The sequence below is a fragment of the Felis catus genome, chromosome A1 (assembly GCF_018350175.1).
Source record: "Felis catus isolate Fca126 chromosome A1, F.catus_Fca126_mat1.0, whole genome shotgun sequence".
NCBI classification, from domain to species: domain Eukaryota; kingdom Metazoa; phylum Chordata; class Mammalia; order Carnivora; family Felidae; genus Felis; species Felis catus.
In genome coordinates this window covers 66,415,505-66,435,032 of record NC_058368.1, presented here as the reverse complement: position 1 = coordinate 66,435,032, position 19,528 = coordinate 66,415,505, and the positions used below count along the sequence as shown (strand labels likewise).

The following is a 19,528-nucleotide window of genomic DNA, read 5'->3' as shown; positions in this document are numbered from 1 at the left end:
AGTTCCTCTGTGATTTCTTTTCTCCTTTGTTAACCAGTTCTCTTTCCACTGTACCCCTTTGCCTTTCTCCTCGCTTGCATGGTGCTTGCTGGAAGCCTTTATCACAACACTTATCATAGTGGTTGTACAGTCAGCTGGTATGAGTTTGCTTGGTGTTCCCACCCTTACACCAAACCCTGGGCTTTGGGGGAACAGGGCACGTGTATTCTGATTTATTTACTTATTTATCTTTATTGTGGTAAAAAATACACAACATAAAGTTTCTCATCTTAATTTTTAAGTATGCGGTAGTGTTAACTATATGGACATCGTTGTGCAACAGACCCTTGGAACCTTTTCATACTGCAGGACTTAAACTCTGTGTTCATTGGATAACAACTCTCCTTTGCCCTTTCCCCAGCCCCAGGCACCCAGTATTCAATTTCCTGTTTGTAAGAGCTGGACAGAGTTAGACGCCTTCTAAAAGTAGAATCGTGTGGTATTCATCTTATTGTGACTGGCTTATTTCACCTAGCGTACTGTCCTCAAGGTTCATCCGTGTTGTATGTGCGATGGGATTTCCTTCTTTTTTAAGGCTGACTAGTATCCTGCTGTATGGATGTAACACATTTTTTAAATCTGTCCACCCATTGATGAGCATTGAGGTTGCAGTTACTCTTGGCTATAGTCAATAACGCTGCAATGGACATGAGAGAGTTAATATCTCTTCAAGATCCTGTTTTCAATTTTGAGTGGTGTTGCTAGAATTACCATGTTTTGTTCTTTGAGGGGAGAAAAAAAACCATACTTTTTTTCCATACTGTCTTCTATGGTGGCTGCATCACTTTCCTTTCCCACCAACAGTGCACAAGGATTCCAATTTCCCTGCATCATCACCAACATTGTTATTTTATTTCATTTCATTTCATTTCATTTCATTTTTTTGGATAGTGGCCATCCTCCTGTGTGTGAGGTGGCAGCTCATTGTGGTGTTTTCATTTCCCTGTCGATTAATGATGTTGAGTTCCTCTTCATATGTTTGTTGGCCCTTTTCTCTGTGATTTCTTTTCAAGTTTTCCATTAAGTGTCATTATCTTATATTGTCTGTAGGGAGTCTTCCTTTTGAGAGGACACTCATAGTGAAGGTTCAGAAATGGTCAGATAAATGTAGGAAGCATCATGTGTTTCAAGGGTACTAGATTTCTATTCTTTTCTCTTTCTTCATTTTACCTCCTCCACCAAGCTACACCACCCTCCCTGCTCGTGAGGCACAAGGAGGGGAAAGATCATAAGACTGCTTCAAGGGAAGAAAGATTTTGGATGTAGGAAAGTCTTTTTTATTTCTTTTCTAGAGAAATCATTTTGCTTGCACATTTCTCATGGCTCTGCTCTCCATCTATGGACACAACACTCAATGTAAAATATAGTCTTTTTAAAATTAAAACAAAGCCCCTCACACTCAAAAACAAACAAATGCATAGAACCTGGGCTTATCTTTGGCATAGAAAAGTAGCCTTAACATGCTTATTCACGTGCAGTGGTTCAAACAAACAAAACCCAATAAAATCAGTACTATGTCACTAACAAGCTTTTAATAAAGCTGTTCCGGTGACATTTCTTTGGCTTGATATAATTTGGGGACATCTAATTTTTCACGTGCAGGGACTCAGTATGTACCAATTCACAATATGTGACTCAGGACCAGAGATGAATTAAAAGACTGTTAGGGTATCATTCTACCAGACTCAGGTTCCTGCGGCTGAGCTACTGGGCTGGTTCTATAAATTAGCAAGAGGTTGATAAAAGCTCAAATGATTTACATCAGATCCTTTAAGATTTGGGTAGACTAGGTGTGGGACAAAGTAAAAGAAAAAAGGGACAGAGTAGACCTACTGAGAAGACCAAGGTAGCTTCTCTGATCTATAAAATAAGGGTAGTAATTCCTGTCTACTTCATGGAGGCATGGAAAAGATTAAAGCTGTCATTTGGGTGAAATGCTTTATGTAAAAGTAAGGTATTTTATATCTTGAAAGAGAAGCAGGGTTTGTAGACAAAACCCTCTGATTTGACATTCGCTTAGCATTATGAGATGTCGAAAAAGTACCTTTTTAAGAGGCGTAAAAATCTGTAATCAATAACCCCAGTTCTCTCATAAGGAGGGCAGTGGGAAGTGGTGGGATCCCACGATAAAAGGAGCTTCGGTTCTATGAAGAAGAAAGGCACAAGGGTATCTTGTCTATGGGTATTTCTTTCTTTCTTTTTTAAAGTTTACTTATTTATTTATTTATTGAGAGAGAGAGAGAGAGAGAGAGAGAGAGAAAGAGAGAGTGAGAGAGAACCAGCAGGGGAGGGGCAGAGAGAGAAGGGGGGACAGAGGATCTGAAGTGGGATCTTTGTGCTGAGAGCAGCGAGCCGATGCAGAGCCCGAACTCATGAATCCTGAGATCATGACCGGAGCTGAAGTCAGAGGCTTACCCGACTGAGACACCCAGGAGATCTGGTCTTCATTTTAACTGTGAAAACGATTGCCAGGACTTTGATTTGGCTGGATCTTTGATGTCATAAACTTTGCAAGATCTATTAACAGTCAGTTTAGTGAACAAAGCAGCCAAACTGTTTGAACTAATTGTTAGATTGTTTTGATTTATGTTTAGGGTTCACTTGACCGCCTACACAGATAAATAAATGGTAGACAAGGCTAATGTATGGGAGGAGGCCCTGAGAACTGGGCTAAGCACTGTGGATGGTTTGCTGTCCGTGAATATGATGTGTAAGCCACACTGACAGAGCGAAAGCAGATTTGATACACGCGTTCCTGCCCTCGGCATCACACTTTGGTTCACGTGGCCTTAAGTTCACAAGAACTCCGAATCAGTAGTTTATTAACTTGGACTTTAATTTTGAAAAAATAGAAGACAGAATGCAACTCAGTGGCACCGCATCTCAGCGCAAAATTTTTAATATATGCCCTCCGAGCAAGTAAACATCTATGGTTTCCTGTTTAAACACTTGTTGCCAATTCTCAGAACAATACCCTTGGATAATTTTCTTGCACTTAAAATAAAAAACCCAAATTGTCCTTACATACTGCTATTTTTCTCCCTAGTTATTACAGATCTCGGTTCATATGGCCTCACCTTTGTGACTAGGCAAGTTAATTAAGCTCACTGTGCTTCATTTTAGTATAAAATGGGCATTGTTATTCCTACTTCATAGAGATCCTATAAAGATCAAGTACATAAAGATCTTAGCATAGTTCCTTGCTAAAATGTGCCTTGAAATACTCGTGAGTGCCACCAGCAGGCCTGCTCTTGCAGGGATGGATCCTTGTAGGGTTTTGGCTTTACCAGGTGGTAAAGGGCCGTGACTTTGGCCATTCAGCTTAATATGGCTGCTATTTAGCTTTTCAACCATTTCCCACCACCCGACAGCTCGCTTCCTAGTCCCCAGCCACGCGGAAGTACCCAAAGATCATTCCTGGCAGAGATGTTTGCCTTTGATAGTTCTCTGCCTGGAACTCTCTGTACCCAGGTCTGCACATGGCTGTCTGCCTCCTGTCATGAGATCACAGCTTGAGTATCACCTGGGGACTCTCTCCTGGACCGCTGGGCTGCAGGAGAGTCTCCTCCTAGTCACTGTCCCGTTTCCCATTCTAATTCACTTTCTGATGCCATCTTGTTTGCTTTCACTTACGTGTTGTCTGTCCCTCCCCCACTAGGATGTAAGTTGTGTGGGAGCAGAAGTCTTGGTGGCTTGCTCTGGCACCCAGAACCGTGTCTGGCACACAATGGATTGCTCATTACGTGTCTTTTGAAAGAACGGATGACTACGACTTTCTAAGTCATTTTCCCCCTTTTTTTAAAAAAAAAAAAACCCACGGATGCTTTTTCCTATTGAAAAGCAGGTGGCTTCATCCAAGGTAAATATTCTAACGCTTGCCTTGAATCAGTCTGTCTTCCTGCTTCTGTCTGAACGTGAGCGCTCACGGGGTACATTTCCATTTTCTTGCTCTACTTTATGTTTCGAGGTAGGCAAGTGGACGAACTCCTTAAGCAAGCTGTAAAGGCAGGCGTCTAATCCCTCCTGGCTTCACCGTGTGCCGCATTGATGAGCCAACAAAATACATTCGGCTGTCTGTTTACGTAAACAAGTAAATGTGTCTACGGAATGGAAATGCATCTGTACTAAATGAAGGGTGAATGTCTGTTTGAATAGACAAACACGTGGGTGCATCTTGGTGGCTCTCGAGCTGCAAACAACCCTCCATGTCTTATTGTTAATATGTTACAAATTGGTGTTTTAAAAATCAATGCCATCTTTCATGTTGGTGAGTATATTTTGACTATACCTCTGTCTATTTATCCAAAGAGCAAATTAAAATAAATGTTGTTGGGGCACCTGGGTGGCTCAGTCATTTTAAGCATCCAACTTCAGCTCAGGTCATGATCTCAGTCTGTGGGTTTGACAGTCCGTGGGTTCGAGCCCCCGCGTCCAGCTCTGTGCTGACAGCTCAGAGCCTGGAGCCTGCTTCAGATTCTCTGTCTCCCTCTCTCTGACCCTCCTCCATTCATGCTCTGTCTCTCTCTGTCTCAAAAATAAATAAGCATTAAAAAATAAAATAAAATAAAATAAATATTGTTACCTGATAAAAGTTTCTGTGGTTTTATTATTTTTTCCCCGAAACCATTAGATGTTTTTCCTTTCCATGAAATTGGATTCAATTTATTTTCAAATACAATTTGTTACATTCTGATTTTGTAGGTGGAATTATCCTAAAATTCCTTAATTCTCTGTAGAAATCACTTTTCTCGTTAGAAACCAAAATAGCAATAATGTGAGCTAAATTATAATATTGCTAACAGTTAAACATTGTAGTGTTGATAACTTTATTTATATGGTTTCCTTTATTTAAAAGAGCATTCTTGAAAGAAGTGAGGTATTCGTAGTAATCGTATTTAACTGTAGTAAAGAATGAATACTTTCCAACTGGTGTTTTTGACAACCGTGATCAGTACCTAGAGCAGGTTTAGCACAGAGTAGGAGTTTAATAAATATTTGTTAAGTGAATCTTTAGCATGTTACACAATATTTAGCATTCCTGATAGCACGGAAACTTGTAGAAATGTAAAAATCAATGCAACTTGCTGAATTTGGAAATGGTTAGTCTTTTCACATATCATCTTACTTTTCTCACCTCAGTGATAAAGTATTGACATCAGTTCTCAAGCCACTGAATTTTATCTTAGAGAAGAAACCAATACAAAAGAAGAGAGACATAGCATCTTCCATACACATTTGAAAAGCTCTTCAAAGTTCTCAAGTTCTAAAAGTTCATGATTTCAAATGCCAAGCATACTGAGGTGAGTGGTGCTGATTTCGTCGATGGTTCCTTTTGCTTTCTTTTAGTATTGCAGTTTCTAAAAAGGTCTCAAGCAAAAAGAAATTCAAAAACTCTGAAATTTAGACTGTGACAATAATTAAGAAAATGCAGAAAGGGCACCGGTCGATTTTTAAAAACTATTTTAATACAAGATTAATAGCAATTTTCTATCCAAATCAGAAATGAAAAATCTTAACCCAAGTAATATTCATTTGACAGTCACATAAAATTTTAGGTTTGATTGGTGCACACATTTGTCCTGCATATATATTATGCATATGCACACAGAGACCTCACTGTTACGCACCTTCAGGTGTCTTCTCCTGAAAGTACCTCATTACAAGACGATGTCAAAGATTCCAGAAACTATTCAACTCTGAATGAGGTTCAAATGGCCCCAGGCTAGGCTGAGTCCCGTGCCGTAGCAAACCGTGATGTAGCAAGGCTCCAGAATGCATACAAATCAATACTCTACTTGTATAACTTGGCCTGAAACTAAACACTGGCTAATGTCTCCGCCAAGGAGAAACACGTTGCAAATGTATAGGTTATGGTCTCCTTTACTCTTCTCTTGGCAAAGCTAAACTGCACCCCACCCCCACCCACTTTTAAGTTGAAAGTCAGGTCTATTCGTGACTGTAGGTAATTAAAAATGAGTTTGTATTTCTGCAAGTTTTGGGTGAGTCAAAACTTACATTTGCTAACACTTCCACCTTTAATCAAACCACCTGAAAATTAGCCTTGCAAAGAGAAGCAATAAAAGAATCACAGCTCAGGAATTTGCTAAGTTTTTATTCCTCCTTGGGGACTTTAGTTGGTGTTCAGTGTGTAGCCAAAACATGTATGTAATGGCTAAAGAATAAAGTAGGCTAATGTCTGCAGCAGGGAATATAAATTAAATATCAGGGCTCTGTGTCCAACAATATTTTCAATGTGTTTGATTTATAGAAGGTTGCTTTTATAATGACTACTTAATAGTGTTTTTCAGTGTAGACGAAAATACTACTTTGTTAATATTGCCCCTTACAAGTAAAGCGGGTAATACCAGCTACTTATCCGGGTAAACCACCGTAAGGGAATCCGATTGCCAGTGCTGACGTCGTTCTATGATGGCTCTAATCAAAGCACTGACATGATCTCCACGAAAGTGACAGAAGGCTGTCACGGCTGTCCTTCAATACAGAACCCTAGGCAGAGCTCTACTTGGTGAATTTGCAATTCATTCTTCTCTGCTAAAGACTTTAGCCTCTGTTTAGCTTTTGTTATAACATATACAAAGTATAATATACACCAATTACAGACGTGTATTTCTGTTAGAAAAATACATATTATAACTAAAGAACATGTAAATAGAGGCACTTCAATAAGCTAAGTGTTCGCGGTTATGAGCATCACCCAACAATTTCTAGTGTCTGATTTCAGTGAGCCCATCCCTCCCTACTCATAACAGAGGTTGTGATGTGATTACAGAATTTAGGAGACATCAAAGTAAATGAGGGCAGATCGGGAGAAATCATGGAGCATTATTTCATCCCCTATCACTATAGTGAGATGAGAGAAATTAATTTGGCGGAGGAGGTGGGGAGGGCGAGGAGGAATGTCAAAATACTTACTGAAATGGGATAACCGGATTAAACCAGTTCCCTTAGGACAGAAAAAGCCTCATGTTAAATTAGTCTGAAAAAATCATACAACATAGTCGGATGATGATAAAAACTAGGAAGTACAATTTGAAGAATATCTCGACCACATCCATGCAAGTGACTGATGTTGTGGCATCATTAACTGATAGTCATTTCAGCTCTCTGCCTGGCTCTTATGGATCACTATATCTCACCAATATGGATACTATCGAAATGAAGGTGTTGAAACAATTGGAGCAGGCGTATATATATTATCTGTGTGTTTCATGTGTACGGAACATGGGTTCACATTCATTACTATAATGTGTATTCATACACATGCACAAAACCTTTCGGGGGTGAAAGCACAAAGCAAACAAGGCATTCTGATCTATTTCGTAGAAGACGATGCAGAAATATTTAAAAAAGGAAAGACCTGGAGTTTAAAGCCATAAAAACAAGTTATTACTCATATATTCTGGAAAATCAAGATTGATTTAATTTGTATTGCACCTTAATTATTGGAGAAAGACAATACTGATTTCTGAACATACGATGGAATGAGCAACTTGAATGATAGGTCCTTCATAGAGATGTTTTCTGTGTAATTGGTGATAGGAAGCTGAAGTTTGGCAGTGAAATGGATGGTTTTCTAGACGTGCGCAATGCTGAATTAGATTAGGTGTTAATTTCATAAAGATTTAAATGAAAAGATGCCACAAAGTCTCTCAGAATCCTACTTCTCATATTTCATTAGGCATAAAATAGCAATAGATGCTTCTAAATACTTTTCAGTTTTGCAAAAGTGCTCAAATATACTTAATACTATTGTGCCGCATGTGTTCTACTTAAATGTGATGACTAAATCAATAACTAATTATAATTTTGATGAGAGCGAAGATCGAAAGATACCATTTACGTGCCGTTTCTGTCAATGGGTTAAATAAAATGTGACTGGCAGACGATGGTGTCTTGAAGCATTACTTTTCCCAACCCCAGATCATCATAAAAACCAAGAAACACGTGGATAGCCAACCGTATTAACAAAGCCCCAGTTTGGTTTATTTCGCTTCTCTCTAACATGGGGAGCATAGGGCCTGGCTTTGGTACACTTGGTGGGTCAGTTAGGCTTGTGGCTCTACAGTGGCCTCTTGAGTTAGGTCGTATGTCCAAGTGCCAAGCGGAATCCTAGGCTGAAGGCGTACATGAAAGCGATGGTTTTGTGTGTATACCACATTCCTTATGGATACGGTTCCCATCACCAGTACAGTCCTGCACACCCATGGCTCTCCCCATGAGCTCGGTACCGTCTGCAGCACCCAGGACAAAGCACGCTCATGCAAAAAGGATGTGCCCTGGCAAACTTTTAATAAACGGACAGTTAGAGACGTAAAAAGTTCTCTTTCTTGATTCTTGGTGCTCACAGACCGCTGAGGAATCTCTTCTCTGAGCAGCACAGAACAAGAAGAGCTGGTTGACAAAACATTTTCGTTACAAAGGTGTGTCAACCCTGAGCTTGGAATTAAGAAGTTAAAATCTGTGATTTATATATAGAGAGATATAAAAATAGATGATCATACTAAGACTAAAAAAGTGAAAGAAATCTCCATGTCAATACTATATATATATTTTTTTGTCTTGACTTTTTTTGTTGTTGTGAGTTATTTTGTAAGAGAATGCCCTTGTGATGCAGAAACCAATTGCCACAAAGCAAATAGTTAAAAAACGAAAACTCACTCACAATTGGATCTAATTGCTTGTAAGTTCATGAAAAGAACTCTTACTTTGGGAGCGTAATGAGCCCAGGGGCAGAAACATCGAATTAATGTCAAACCTGTGGCTAAAGCAAAGCTCTTGTTTCATTGAAGATTATTTTCAATTGAGACCCTTGGGGAGGATGAATTGGTGGGAGCCTCCACTAGTCACTGGAGATGAAGAGAAAAATCTGTGCCAATTGGATACAGCGGACAGACATCAAGAGAATTAAGGAAAATGGTGCCATCACTGGAATTGAAATCGGGCAAGGTGGGAGAGAGGTGCTGGGTCGTGGCAATTTTGCTCTCGTATTAAAGATGGAATTCTAAATTTAGTATCAGTACCCCCAAATCAGTTTGGTATTCTGTGGACAGAGTGCAAGACGGTACCTCCAAGACAACACTGTATTTTCACCACATTAAAAAAAATTCAAACTTTCTCTCCCAAAGCATTTTGCAAACCTGATTTATCACAGAAAAGCTTACACTGGGAGTCGGCTGGCAATGCCGACCTCACAATGGTAACGCTCTTTTATTCTTCTCTCTTGTTTGCTCCTTTGTTGAAAATGCAGTTGTCTTGGGGTTTGGCCTGATTTTACAAGGAAAATTATTTTCTTCCTGACTTTTTTTTTTTTTTAAACGGGAAAAAAAAAAACTCACAACGTGAGATTCCTTTACTTCTGCAGCATAAAAGCAAATGAAGGTAAGAAAATCTCCTGGTACGAAAGATTTGAGTAAGAATTCTCTAGAATAAACAAGGTCCCCACAGATAGCTGAAGGAAAGAGGAAGCAGTCCAGTCTGGCACCCGGTACTCTTTGGGCAAACAGAAAGGGAGGCAGAGTGCAGTCCTGCTCTCTTCTCATCGAAAACGGTTAAGTTGTGTGGCATGGTCCATTGTCCAAGAGTGTAAGAAAAGAAGGGAGTTGGCCGTTCAAATAGCTAAAATGCAGTTTCATTTGACCAAAAACCCAGGATTATCTGCACAGTCTTTGCAGTGCCAGAACCATGCAGACGAGAGACCCTGAGAGCAGGGAGTGGCCGAGCTGGGCTGCGGAAGAGTCTACTTCTCTCCGGTCGGGGTCCACGGCAGGGGCCTCGGTGGTGACAAACTCAAATTCCGTGGGACACACGTCGTCCATGCACCCGCTGCCACTCCCAGAGCCACTGGATTCATCGCCTGGCGTGGGCAGATTGAAAAAGACAGTTAGACCACAGCTTGGAAGGCGTAGGGGCGCACACTAGATGTGGGCCAGGTTGTGGAAGGGCCTCCCTGCCCCCAACTGCCGCAAGGGGTTTGTTTGTAGCGGGCAGGTTTGTGGTGGGCCGGGAGACCGTATGGAAATAGATGTCTGAGACACAGGGTTGACTGATATCCAGTTACCCAACTTAAGAAACGTGTGAAACCTGAACCGGACAAGAGGCCATGCCTACCCATGTTGGTTTCGAAAGGTACTTCTTCTTCTGGCCGATGCTGGTATGTCAACCCAACTTCTCTGGGTCAGGGTTGAGGTCTATGGCTAGATGCTTGTACGTGCAGGGCCCATAACCCAAGGATGGTTTTTATATTTCCCAGTGTTTGAAAATGAAGGATGATACTTTGGGACACACAAATAGGGTGTGTGTGAATGCTAAATCTCAGTGTCCACGTATGAGGTTATGTTGGAACATAGCCGCCCCCATTCGCTTATGCGTTCATTGTCTAATTCTACATTCATGTATGGCCCTCAAAGTTGAACGTATTTCACAACTGGCTCTTTCCAGAAAAGGTTTGCCATTCCCTGCTGGGAACTAACACCCAAGTGCCCACTGAGTATGTCATCTTAGCGTGACATCTTCCCCACTTGCCCAACATGCCTTCTGGGCCTGCTGTATTCCCACTTCTCATGGGTTGGTTCCTTCTTGTTTCACAACCCTGTGTCTCCGAACTGGGTCCCAGTTCAGTCTCCATTAATCACTAGCTGTGTGAAAGTACTTATCACCATGTGTAATTGTATCACTAACTTGCTTGTTTTCTTGTGCCTTCCATGAGAATGTACACTCGTTGAGGGTAGAGACTGTGTGTGGTGTATACGGTTCACTTCTGGATCCCCGTTGCCTTTAATGGTCCCTAGAAGGCAGCAGATGCACAAGAAATACTTGTCGAATAATTAAAGGTGCCTTGGGAAGTATCTTCAGCTTCTGTGTTTCTTCAGCTCAACAGAGACAGACAGTAACATTTGCCTCTCAGAGTTTGTGTGAAGGCACCCTGATAAAATGTGGGATGGCACCAAACCCAGTGCTTGCAAAGATGCCTGATAGAAAAAAAGTATGGTTCCTACAGCAAGAAGGACCTAGGTGTTAACCTGCCATTTTTTTATTGAAGTGAACTAGGGCAAGCCAATTAGCTTCACTGAGACTCTCCTTTCTCACCTGGAAAAAGGAGAATATTCATTCATTATCTATTTCACAGAATCATTAGGGGGTATACGTGAGATAATGTTCCTGGAAGGACTCAGGAAACCGTAAACCTGGTCATGACATTTACTCTTTCCCCAACTTGCTCAAAGATTCAGTCAATAGAGCTAAATTCCTCCCCGTTGGCCTGAAACAAGGGTGGGCGGGTTGAGCTGCTCCTGAAATGCTGGCACCATCATGACTGTTAGATGCTACATTAAGTAAAATCAGAGTAATGCAGGGACCCTTCTAATGTCCCCCTGAATAAACATGGCACAACTCACCACAAGGTTTTTTTTTTTTTTTAATGGGACATCTAAATACCGGGTAAGATCACTTGATTACACTATACCAGGTTCTCAATATTTTCTAGGATTTATCTTTTGGCCTTTATGAGGGGGAAAATGCCCATTAATTAAATTCAGAGATATCAGAACTGCTAAGGGAATTGCTCTTAACACTGGTATTATGAACAAGAAGTAGTATAACCTTTACAAAGATATTATTAAAGTGATTTAGAATATTAAAAACGTGGTAAGCAAATAATGACAGGAGATTCCAGCTGAGAGAAATAATGGCCCCATCTCTTTCTGAAAAGGAATCAGAAACGCAGGAATTTAAGGGGCGATTTTTTAAAATGTCAAAAGCAGGAAGGGTGATGGCTATAAGATGTGATAATGGCTTATATGACAGACGCTATCCTAAAATAGGGGGCCAAGTATGGGGCTTGGGTTAGAGCTAAATGATGCTCTGAACTGTTGCTAATTTTTAGTTTCTTTCAAGGGAAAGTGGGGCACGATCTCTTCTCAGGCACACTCCCTAAGCTTTGCAGATTGACATGGGCATAACCTCTTTAGGTCAGAGAGGAGAGAGAAGCAAGGGCAGCCTCAAATAATTCTTACGTTCTCTTGAATTATTTATTCCTATAGTCATTCTCCAGACAATAAAGCATTTCATGAGATAGAGAAGACGACGGATGCATTCAGAGGAGCGAAGCTAAGGAAGGAGCAAGGGAGAAGCAGCAAAGGCTCAAAACCTTGTGGAAGGTTCTCTTCTGAAGAAGAAGAGGTTTAGAGAAATAATAGGAGGACTCTCAGGGGGTTTACAGCAAGAAAGTCTCATGGGTTGGCCATTAGCCTGCATTTAGAAAATTAATTTTTGGGTTACTTAAAATGGAATGAAGCACTACAAATTTTCTGCAGGGGACAACTCAGTAGGATGATGGCTAACACTTAGATGACTTCGTATCTTCCATCTGTAACTTGTTTCTTTCTATCTCATTAATTCAAGCACACAAGCATCATCTTTTGCTTCGGTGACCAAATTACAGAGTCACTGGTGACTCCACAGCTTATGTCCCAGAAATCTTTTCCTAAGAACTCTCTGTAAGGACACATATCTTTAAAAAAAAAAAGCCCAAAACAATAAAACACCCCCCCCCGAATTTTTATAGTTATGCTTCTTAAAATCACTTACACAAACTCCAAATTTCACTTCATGTTCACTTATTAGTCTTTCCAATCACTTCTGACATTTTGTGATAGCTAATAAACTAGTCATGTGTAATACTGCACTAACGTTTCATTATTTCTCTCAATATTCCAGATACAAATGCCCATGGTTCATGTATGGGAGTGACCGGACAGAGAGAGAGCTAATGCAGTTGAATCCACGGCACATGAGATATTATCTCAGTTCCTTTACAGATGGCTGCAAATGAACTTCCTGATGACCCGACCTGACACTCAAGATATAATTTTTTTTTTATTTTTTTTTCAACGTTTATTTATTTTTGGGACAGAGAGAGACAGAGCATGAACGGGGGAGGGGCAGAGAGAGAGGGAGACACAGAATCGGAAACAGGCTCCAGGCTCTGAGCCATCAGCCCAGAGCCCGACGCGGGGCTCGAACTCACGGACCGCGAGATCGTGACCTGGCTGAAGTCGGACGCTTAACCGACTGCGCCACCCAGGCGCCCCTCAAGATATAATTTTAAGACCCCAGTCAGTCAGTGGTGAAACAGGGATTCCAGCCCAGCCTCGTCTGAGCAATCTTCAGGACATTCTTCTTTTGGTGGTTGGGGGAGTGGACAGGAGTTTGGGGTAGAGATGTAAATGATGATGGGGGAAGGAGAAGATGAAAACATTACTTTGTTGCTTTATCGTTAATAGATCAACTGGCAGATGAGACTTACTTTTAGCTTAGGTAGCACTGAATGTAATCCAGCGCAACTAATCCTTAAGACCGGTTGTGATTTGGGGCGCCTAGTGGCTCAGTTTAGCATCCGACTTCAGCTCAGGTCATGATCTCATGGTTTGTGGGTTTGATCCCCGCGTCAGGCTCTGTGCTGACCGCTCAGAGACTGGAGCCTGCTTCAGATTCTGTGTCTTCCTCTCTCTGTACCCCTCCCCAACTCATGCTCTGTCTCCCTCTTTCAAAAATAAAATAAACATTTAAAAAATTAAAAAAAAAGACCAGTTATGACTTTAGGATTTTAGTAACTGTCTCCTAAGCCCTGCAGATCAGAGCTCTCTGTCCAAAGGACCATAAACAGCTCTGCAGATCGGGCAAGAATGACATAAGATTACAGGTGTACATTGCTTTTGAAGGACAACTGTGGCATAATCTACCACCTATCTTCACTATGGAAGTTATTGGCACCGGTAAAGACTTCCTTACTCGTGTCCTGGAAGTTGACATCGTTGCCATTGTATGCGTTCTTTAGTTTGTTGGTCATCACGCGTAGAGCCATGATCTGCTGCCTGATGAACGTGTCGGGCCGTGTGATGTCCACGTCTACCTCAGGGTTGTTAATCTGGTTGGTCAGCCCATCATTCATGATCTCAGGCAAGTATCTGCAGGGTCAACAGAAAGAGAACAGGTCAGCGTGAGGCAAGAGGGGCTTCGGTACCAGGTTGTGCTGTGCTGTCTCTGACAGTGGGCCGGAGCTTTGGCAACAACTGGCTCTGCTCCTGCAAAAAAAAAACAAAACAAACAAACAAACAAAAAAAAAACAACACCAAAAACCCCAAAAAACCCAAAAAGTGAAAACAAGGAGTAACTTTTCTCAGAGGGAGATAGGGCTATAAAAAAATGGTTTCAGAGTGGTTTTTAAAATGATACTGAATATGCAGGGAGGCTTGCCTACAAAGGAACGTTCAGTTGCGGACTTAGACAAGTTGTTTCTTAAAATTAACTACTTTCTTCCCTCCATCCCAAATGGTAGATACTGAAGTCAAGGGCTTGTTAGCTTCCTCAGCTCTCTGGTTAATTTTGCTAAGAACCGAACTTGTAAATGATGCACGCTCTTTAGTTCTCTTGTACGAGGATGCTCTTTCTCAACTGAAGAGGCCTAACCTCAGACTCTAATCAGAAGAGACTTCTGGATATAAAAACCCATCTTTGGAAAGTTCGAGGAGTAACCAGTGAGCGCTGGAACGTTTGAAGCGTCCATCAGGGTTTTTATTTTGTAATAAAATCTTGGATCTAATGTTCGATATTGGGCGAAAGAGAAGGGTAAAATCTAATGGTTCTTTAATTCTCTCACTGGTAATAAAAGGGCATATTCCTTTTACTTGTACTAAAAATTTTAAACTGTCAATTCCTTGATGTCGACTGCCCACGCTACCTTTGTGCATTTAGACCAGTGGAGACTAAAGGTCTCAGAAAAGTGCTTGGAGCCCTCTCTGACTCCTCACTCTCGTGACCTGCCTGTTCGCAGCCCCCCTTCTCCTCTTCTCCTAGTATTCCCTGCACCTGCTACTTCTGTCTCATTTCCTGTGTCCCTCCTCCAGTGCAGACGGTACCAGAGCCTCAGACTGACTTCCCCGCCCGCCTCTTCCTTTGTGGTGCATCTTGCACACGCGGTCTGACTAATTTTCACAAGCTACTGCTTTCATGTCACTGTTCTGCTTGAAAGCTTTTGGTGACAGTAGCTGATGCCTACTGAGCACTTACTGTCAGGCACTGTGTTAAGCCCTTCGCGTGTATTTTATTTTATTTTTTTTAGTGTTCTATATTTATTTTTGAGACAGAGAGAGACAGAGCATGCACGGGGGAGGGGCAGAGAGACAGGGAGACACAGAATCCGAAGCAGGCTCCACGCTCCAAGCTGCCGGCACAGAGCCCGATGTGGGGCTCGAACTTGTCAACTGCGAGATCGTGACCTGAGCAGAAGTCGGATGCTCAACCGACTGAGTCACCCAGGTGCCCCCCTTCATGTGTATTTTTAAATTCAGCCCCCGAGCAAATCTAAGAGGTAGGTGCTATTTTATCCCCATGTTGCAAAAGAGAAAACAGGCCTAGTGAGGATGAGTAGTTGTGCAAAGTCACAGAGTTAATGGATGGTGAAACGGCGAGTTAAGCCCACTAGGTCTAGTTTCAGAGTCCACGTGTCCAAACGCACCATACTGCCTGGGTGATCACAAATGACAATTCACATTTTATAGCTCAGCAAAGCCCGTTTCCATCCCGTCTCTACTTATGCTGCAACAATCCCTTCAACAATCCTTGCCTTACAGAATCTATACCTGTATACATCTTATATCTGCCCGTCCCACAGGGTTTCCTTGCCTGCGAGGCACTTTCCAATTTAAGTCCCAAATATCCTTAAAGGCCCAGGTCAATGTTCACTTCCTCTTTAAGATAATTTTCAGCTTTTAGAGACCTGCTCATCTTTCCGGAGGGCTGCCAGGTTCGTCTGGGCATTTGGTGCACTGCACAAAGTCACCTGCTCAGGGAGGGAGTTGGGCTGAAATCCAGCCTGAATTCCATCTCCACAAAGCTATGCACCTGCAGGGCACCATTCACCAAAGGGACACACTTTTCTTTTGGGGAATTGTTTTATTTTCAAACATTTCAATGCATACCAAAGCACAGACAACAGTGTAATGAACCCTCAGGTACCCATATGGGTGCCTTTTTCTAATTCTTACAAAGGTGCTATATTTGTCTTTGTCCTGGTAAGAAACAGATGGCACACTCAAAGAGGTAATAAAGAGAGTTTGAAGAAGAGACGACTTATAAAGGTGGGAACAGGGAAACCAGCGCTGGCTGACAAAGGACCCCAAGGCTGCTAGCAGCAGGAGAGCCCCTGGGAAGGAACTGCCACCAGAATGAGCAAGAACTGAAGTCACAGACGGCCACCAAATGATGCAGCAACTGCTAAACCAAGGCCACGCAGGGGAGGGAGCTGGGGAATGACGCCCTGACCTCTCTAGTCCCTCCTTCTGACCACGTGCTGCCTCCCATCAGAAGAAGCCCACTGGAAGCCAGGGGGCAAGGGCACCCAGGTGATGTGGTTTGTAGAGATTCTCATTCAGGGCACCGACCAAGATGGAGAGAGGAGGAGTAGATCTCAGGGGAATCAGGACATCTAGGACAGGGGCGCGTTGGCTGGGGCCGCCCTGCCTCACTGCGGTCATCATCATTCCTGCACGGCCTCTACTGTGGTGCCCTGTAAGCTGGGAAGATGTCCATTCCTCTGTTTTGTCCTTCCTACTTACTTATCCCTGTACAGTATACACCCTCTTAAAATTCTTCCCCTTCCTGCAGGTGATTTTCCAAGTTCTGGAAACCAAAGGCTCTCTATCCATCAGCCTCCAAAAGAAGAAATAGAAACACACAGAGAGATTTTCATATTTAAGCCATTTTTCAGCTATTGAAATCTCATGCATGATGTATTTGTGTATGAATTGGTTTATCCATTTTAAATCAGAAGTCCTCTGAATGAGCTCCACATCTTCATCCGTATTTTGAACAAAATCGACTTCACAATGTTCACCACGTAATGAATAATAAAACACACAGAGCACATTGCAAATTCTTTTCCACAAAGCTTCACAGTATTTACTGCCCTAAAAAATGCCCTAATTGAAAATTTTAAAATTTGGGGACCATTTCTCTTTATTTTTGCAGCAGAGCATAACTTCTGTGTTGTCTCTCACTATATCTGGCGTATTAATAAATTCTTGTTAGATTCCGCACTTGACTCCTAAAATATAACATTGGATTGACTGTTGCTGACATCAATTATATATCCGGAGCTCCATGAGCTCTACTTAATTCCAAAGCCCACTGGAATGAACGCTAGAAAGTGCAGGCTAGCCTTTGCTGACGCAGGAGTTGAGAGTGGCCGAAAGGTGACCGCCCGTTCTGGGGCTGCCCCTCGACATTTTGGACGACGGTTCCTGCAGCAGTACCTGTGCTGAGTCAGGGGAAGGCTTTGTTGCTTTCAGATGCTGTGCGCGCGCGGCTAGCCGAGACTCATTTATCAGCAGCCGCCTGCGATAGCTTACATGGGAATGCGACCCCCTGGGAGTCTGAGCGTCCAGGAACAATGAGACGCTGCCAAATAAACCCAGCCTCTAACTGTGCCTACCGATGCTCAGCCACTTACAATAAAAACAAGTAACAATGCCCCTGTGTCCTCAAGAACCTTTTCTCCTTTTGGCGTATTCAAAGGGTAACTTCAGATACAATGTGGAAACTTACACAGAAGGCACAGTTGAAAAAGAAAATGGCCATTTTGTCACTCCAGAGGTACCTCCTAAAGGCCAAACGTATGGATGTCCAGAGTGCAACTTGAGGGATCCAGAGAAGCCCGGAACTCAGGCTTGATCGCTTTGTGAAACACTCATAGCCCGAAGAAATGGATGCATCTTTGAATCCATACTATTCTTCCCTTTATTAGATTTGGCACCGGCTTCTTCGTGTATGACAGCATTCTATTTTTGCATCAGGACAGTTTGGGGAGACATGGAAAGGAAGCAGGATCTTGGTACAGATAACCCGGGCTCCAAGGCCGGGTGCACATTTACCCGGCGCGAGGAGAACCCGGAAATGAGGACAGATTGGAAGGTGTAACAGGGTGTCATTGTCATGCCACGCTTCTTGCTGGGTGTGGCAAGCAGGTGGCATCCGTGAACAATCAAGCATGGAGTCCCCACTCTGGGTTACCTTCTATTTTGCAAGGGCATGTAGAGGAACTCGATCTTCAGTAGTCTTGCAGAATTCATTTTTTATCGCATTTGTTAGGGTCCGAATGTTTGTGTTCCCCTCAAATTCACATAAAAACCTAATGCCCAAAGTAATAGTTTCTGGAGGCGAGGTCTTCGGGAGGGGATTAGGTCACGAGGGCAGAGCTCATGAAGGAGGCCCCAGGGAGCTAGCTCAACCCTTCCTCTAAGTGAGGACACAGCTGAAAATCTGCAACCCACAGGAGGACTCTCACCCAACCACGCTAGTGTCCCAATGATCTTGGACCTCAGCCTCCAGAAGTGTGGGAAATAAACCTCTGTTGTTTATAAGCTACCCAGATGTGTCATTTTGTTACAGCAGCTCGAATGGGCTAAGACCACATCTCATTTCATATTGTGGATACAGGCCCCCTTGATTACATCTACACGTTAGAGCCGATTAGGGTGAAAGAGTCCCGTAGGGATTTGGCCAGGTGGGGGGCACTTATTCATTCAACCTTGTGGGTGGCTTCAGGCTCTGTGCTGGGGCTCTCCTGGCAGAGGTGACACTCTCCGTCACCCTCTGTTGCCTGACACTACAGAAGGTTCCCACTGGCCAGCCACAGTGCCTGTCATTGTCACCGTTCAAAATCACTCCTTTCAGTCGATCTATGAATGTGCTTGCCAGGAGGACAGTCATGTTAACCTACCTGTATTTGTATTTCTTATCACCTCGTTAATGCCGATGGTTGTTCTGGCATAAGGAGCTGCACAGTGGGGGAAAGGGACACACAGTTCTCACGACTTAATGGGATTTGAAAGCCAGTAAAAGTCTGAGAAGGGAGATACCTGTAAGGAAGGTTAGCCTGGTGGTACCCTGTGGGGTCAGCAGGAGCCAAGTGGAAGCCAGGGCAGGAAGCGGGGGGGGGGGGGCTGGGGTCCCCAGGTGCTGGCCTGGGTTTGTTTTTAAGACAGATGCTTCTTTCTCCTGCTCCTGACACAAGGCACACTGGACAGAGAAAGGTAAAAGCGGGGCCACCTGGGCGGCTCAGTCGGTTAAGCGTCTGACTTCAGCTCAGGTCATGATCTCGTGATTCATGAGTCCAACCTGCACGTCGGGCTCTGTGATGACAGCTGGGAGCTCGGAGCCTGGAGCCTGCTTCGGATTCTGTGTCTCCCTGTCTCTCTGCCCCTCCCCCATGCATACTCTGTCTCTCTCTCTCTCAAAAAAAAAAAAAAGCATTAAAAAAATTAAAAAAGAAGAAAGGTAAAAGCGGATTCAGTCCTGCTCGTTGTCACAAATGAGCTGCATTCAATCCATGTCTCGCCAGCAAGTTCTAATTCTAAGCTATGTATTCATTTATTCCTGTGGGTTTAAGAGTCTTATGAAATAGTAGAATGTT

At 42.8% G+C, this 19,528-nt stretch overlaps 1 protein-coding gene across 2 annotated transcripts in view; it reads right to left on the bottom strand.

Annotated features, from left to right (window-relative positions):
• Positions 1 to 5,482: 5,482 nt before the first annotated feature.
• GPC6 (glypican 6) overlaps positions 5,483 to 19,528 on the bottom strand; it is a 1,119,966-nt gene continuing 1,105,920 nt past the window's right edge. For both annotated transcript variants that reach the window (XM_019828517.3, XM_011280573.3), the window contains 2 exons: positions 13,849 to 14,024; positions 5,483 to 9,913 (listed from right to left, as the gene is read on the bottom strand). In XM_019828517.3, coding sequence (XP_019684076.1) covers positions 9,711 to 9,913; positions 13,849 to 14,024 — 379 coding nt within the window. In that variant the 3' untranslated portion in view covers positions 5,483 to 9,710. The remainder of the gene's footprint in view (positions 9,914 to 13,848; positions 14,025 to 19,528) is intronic.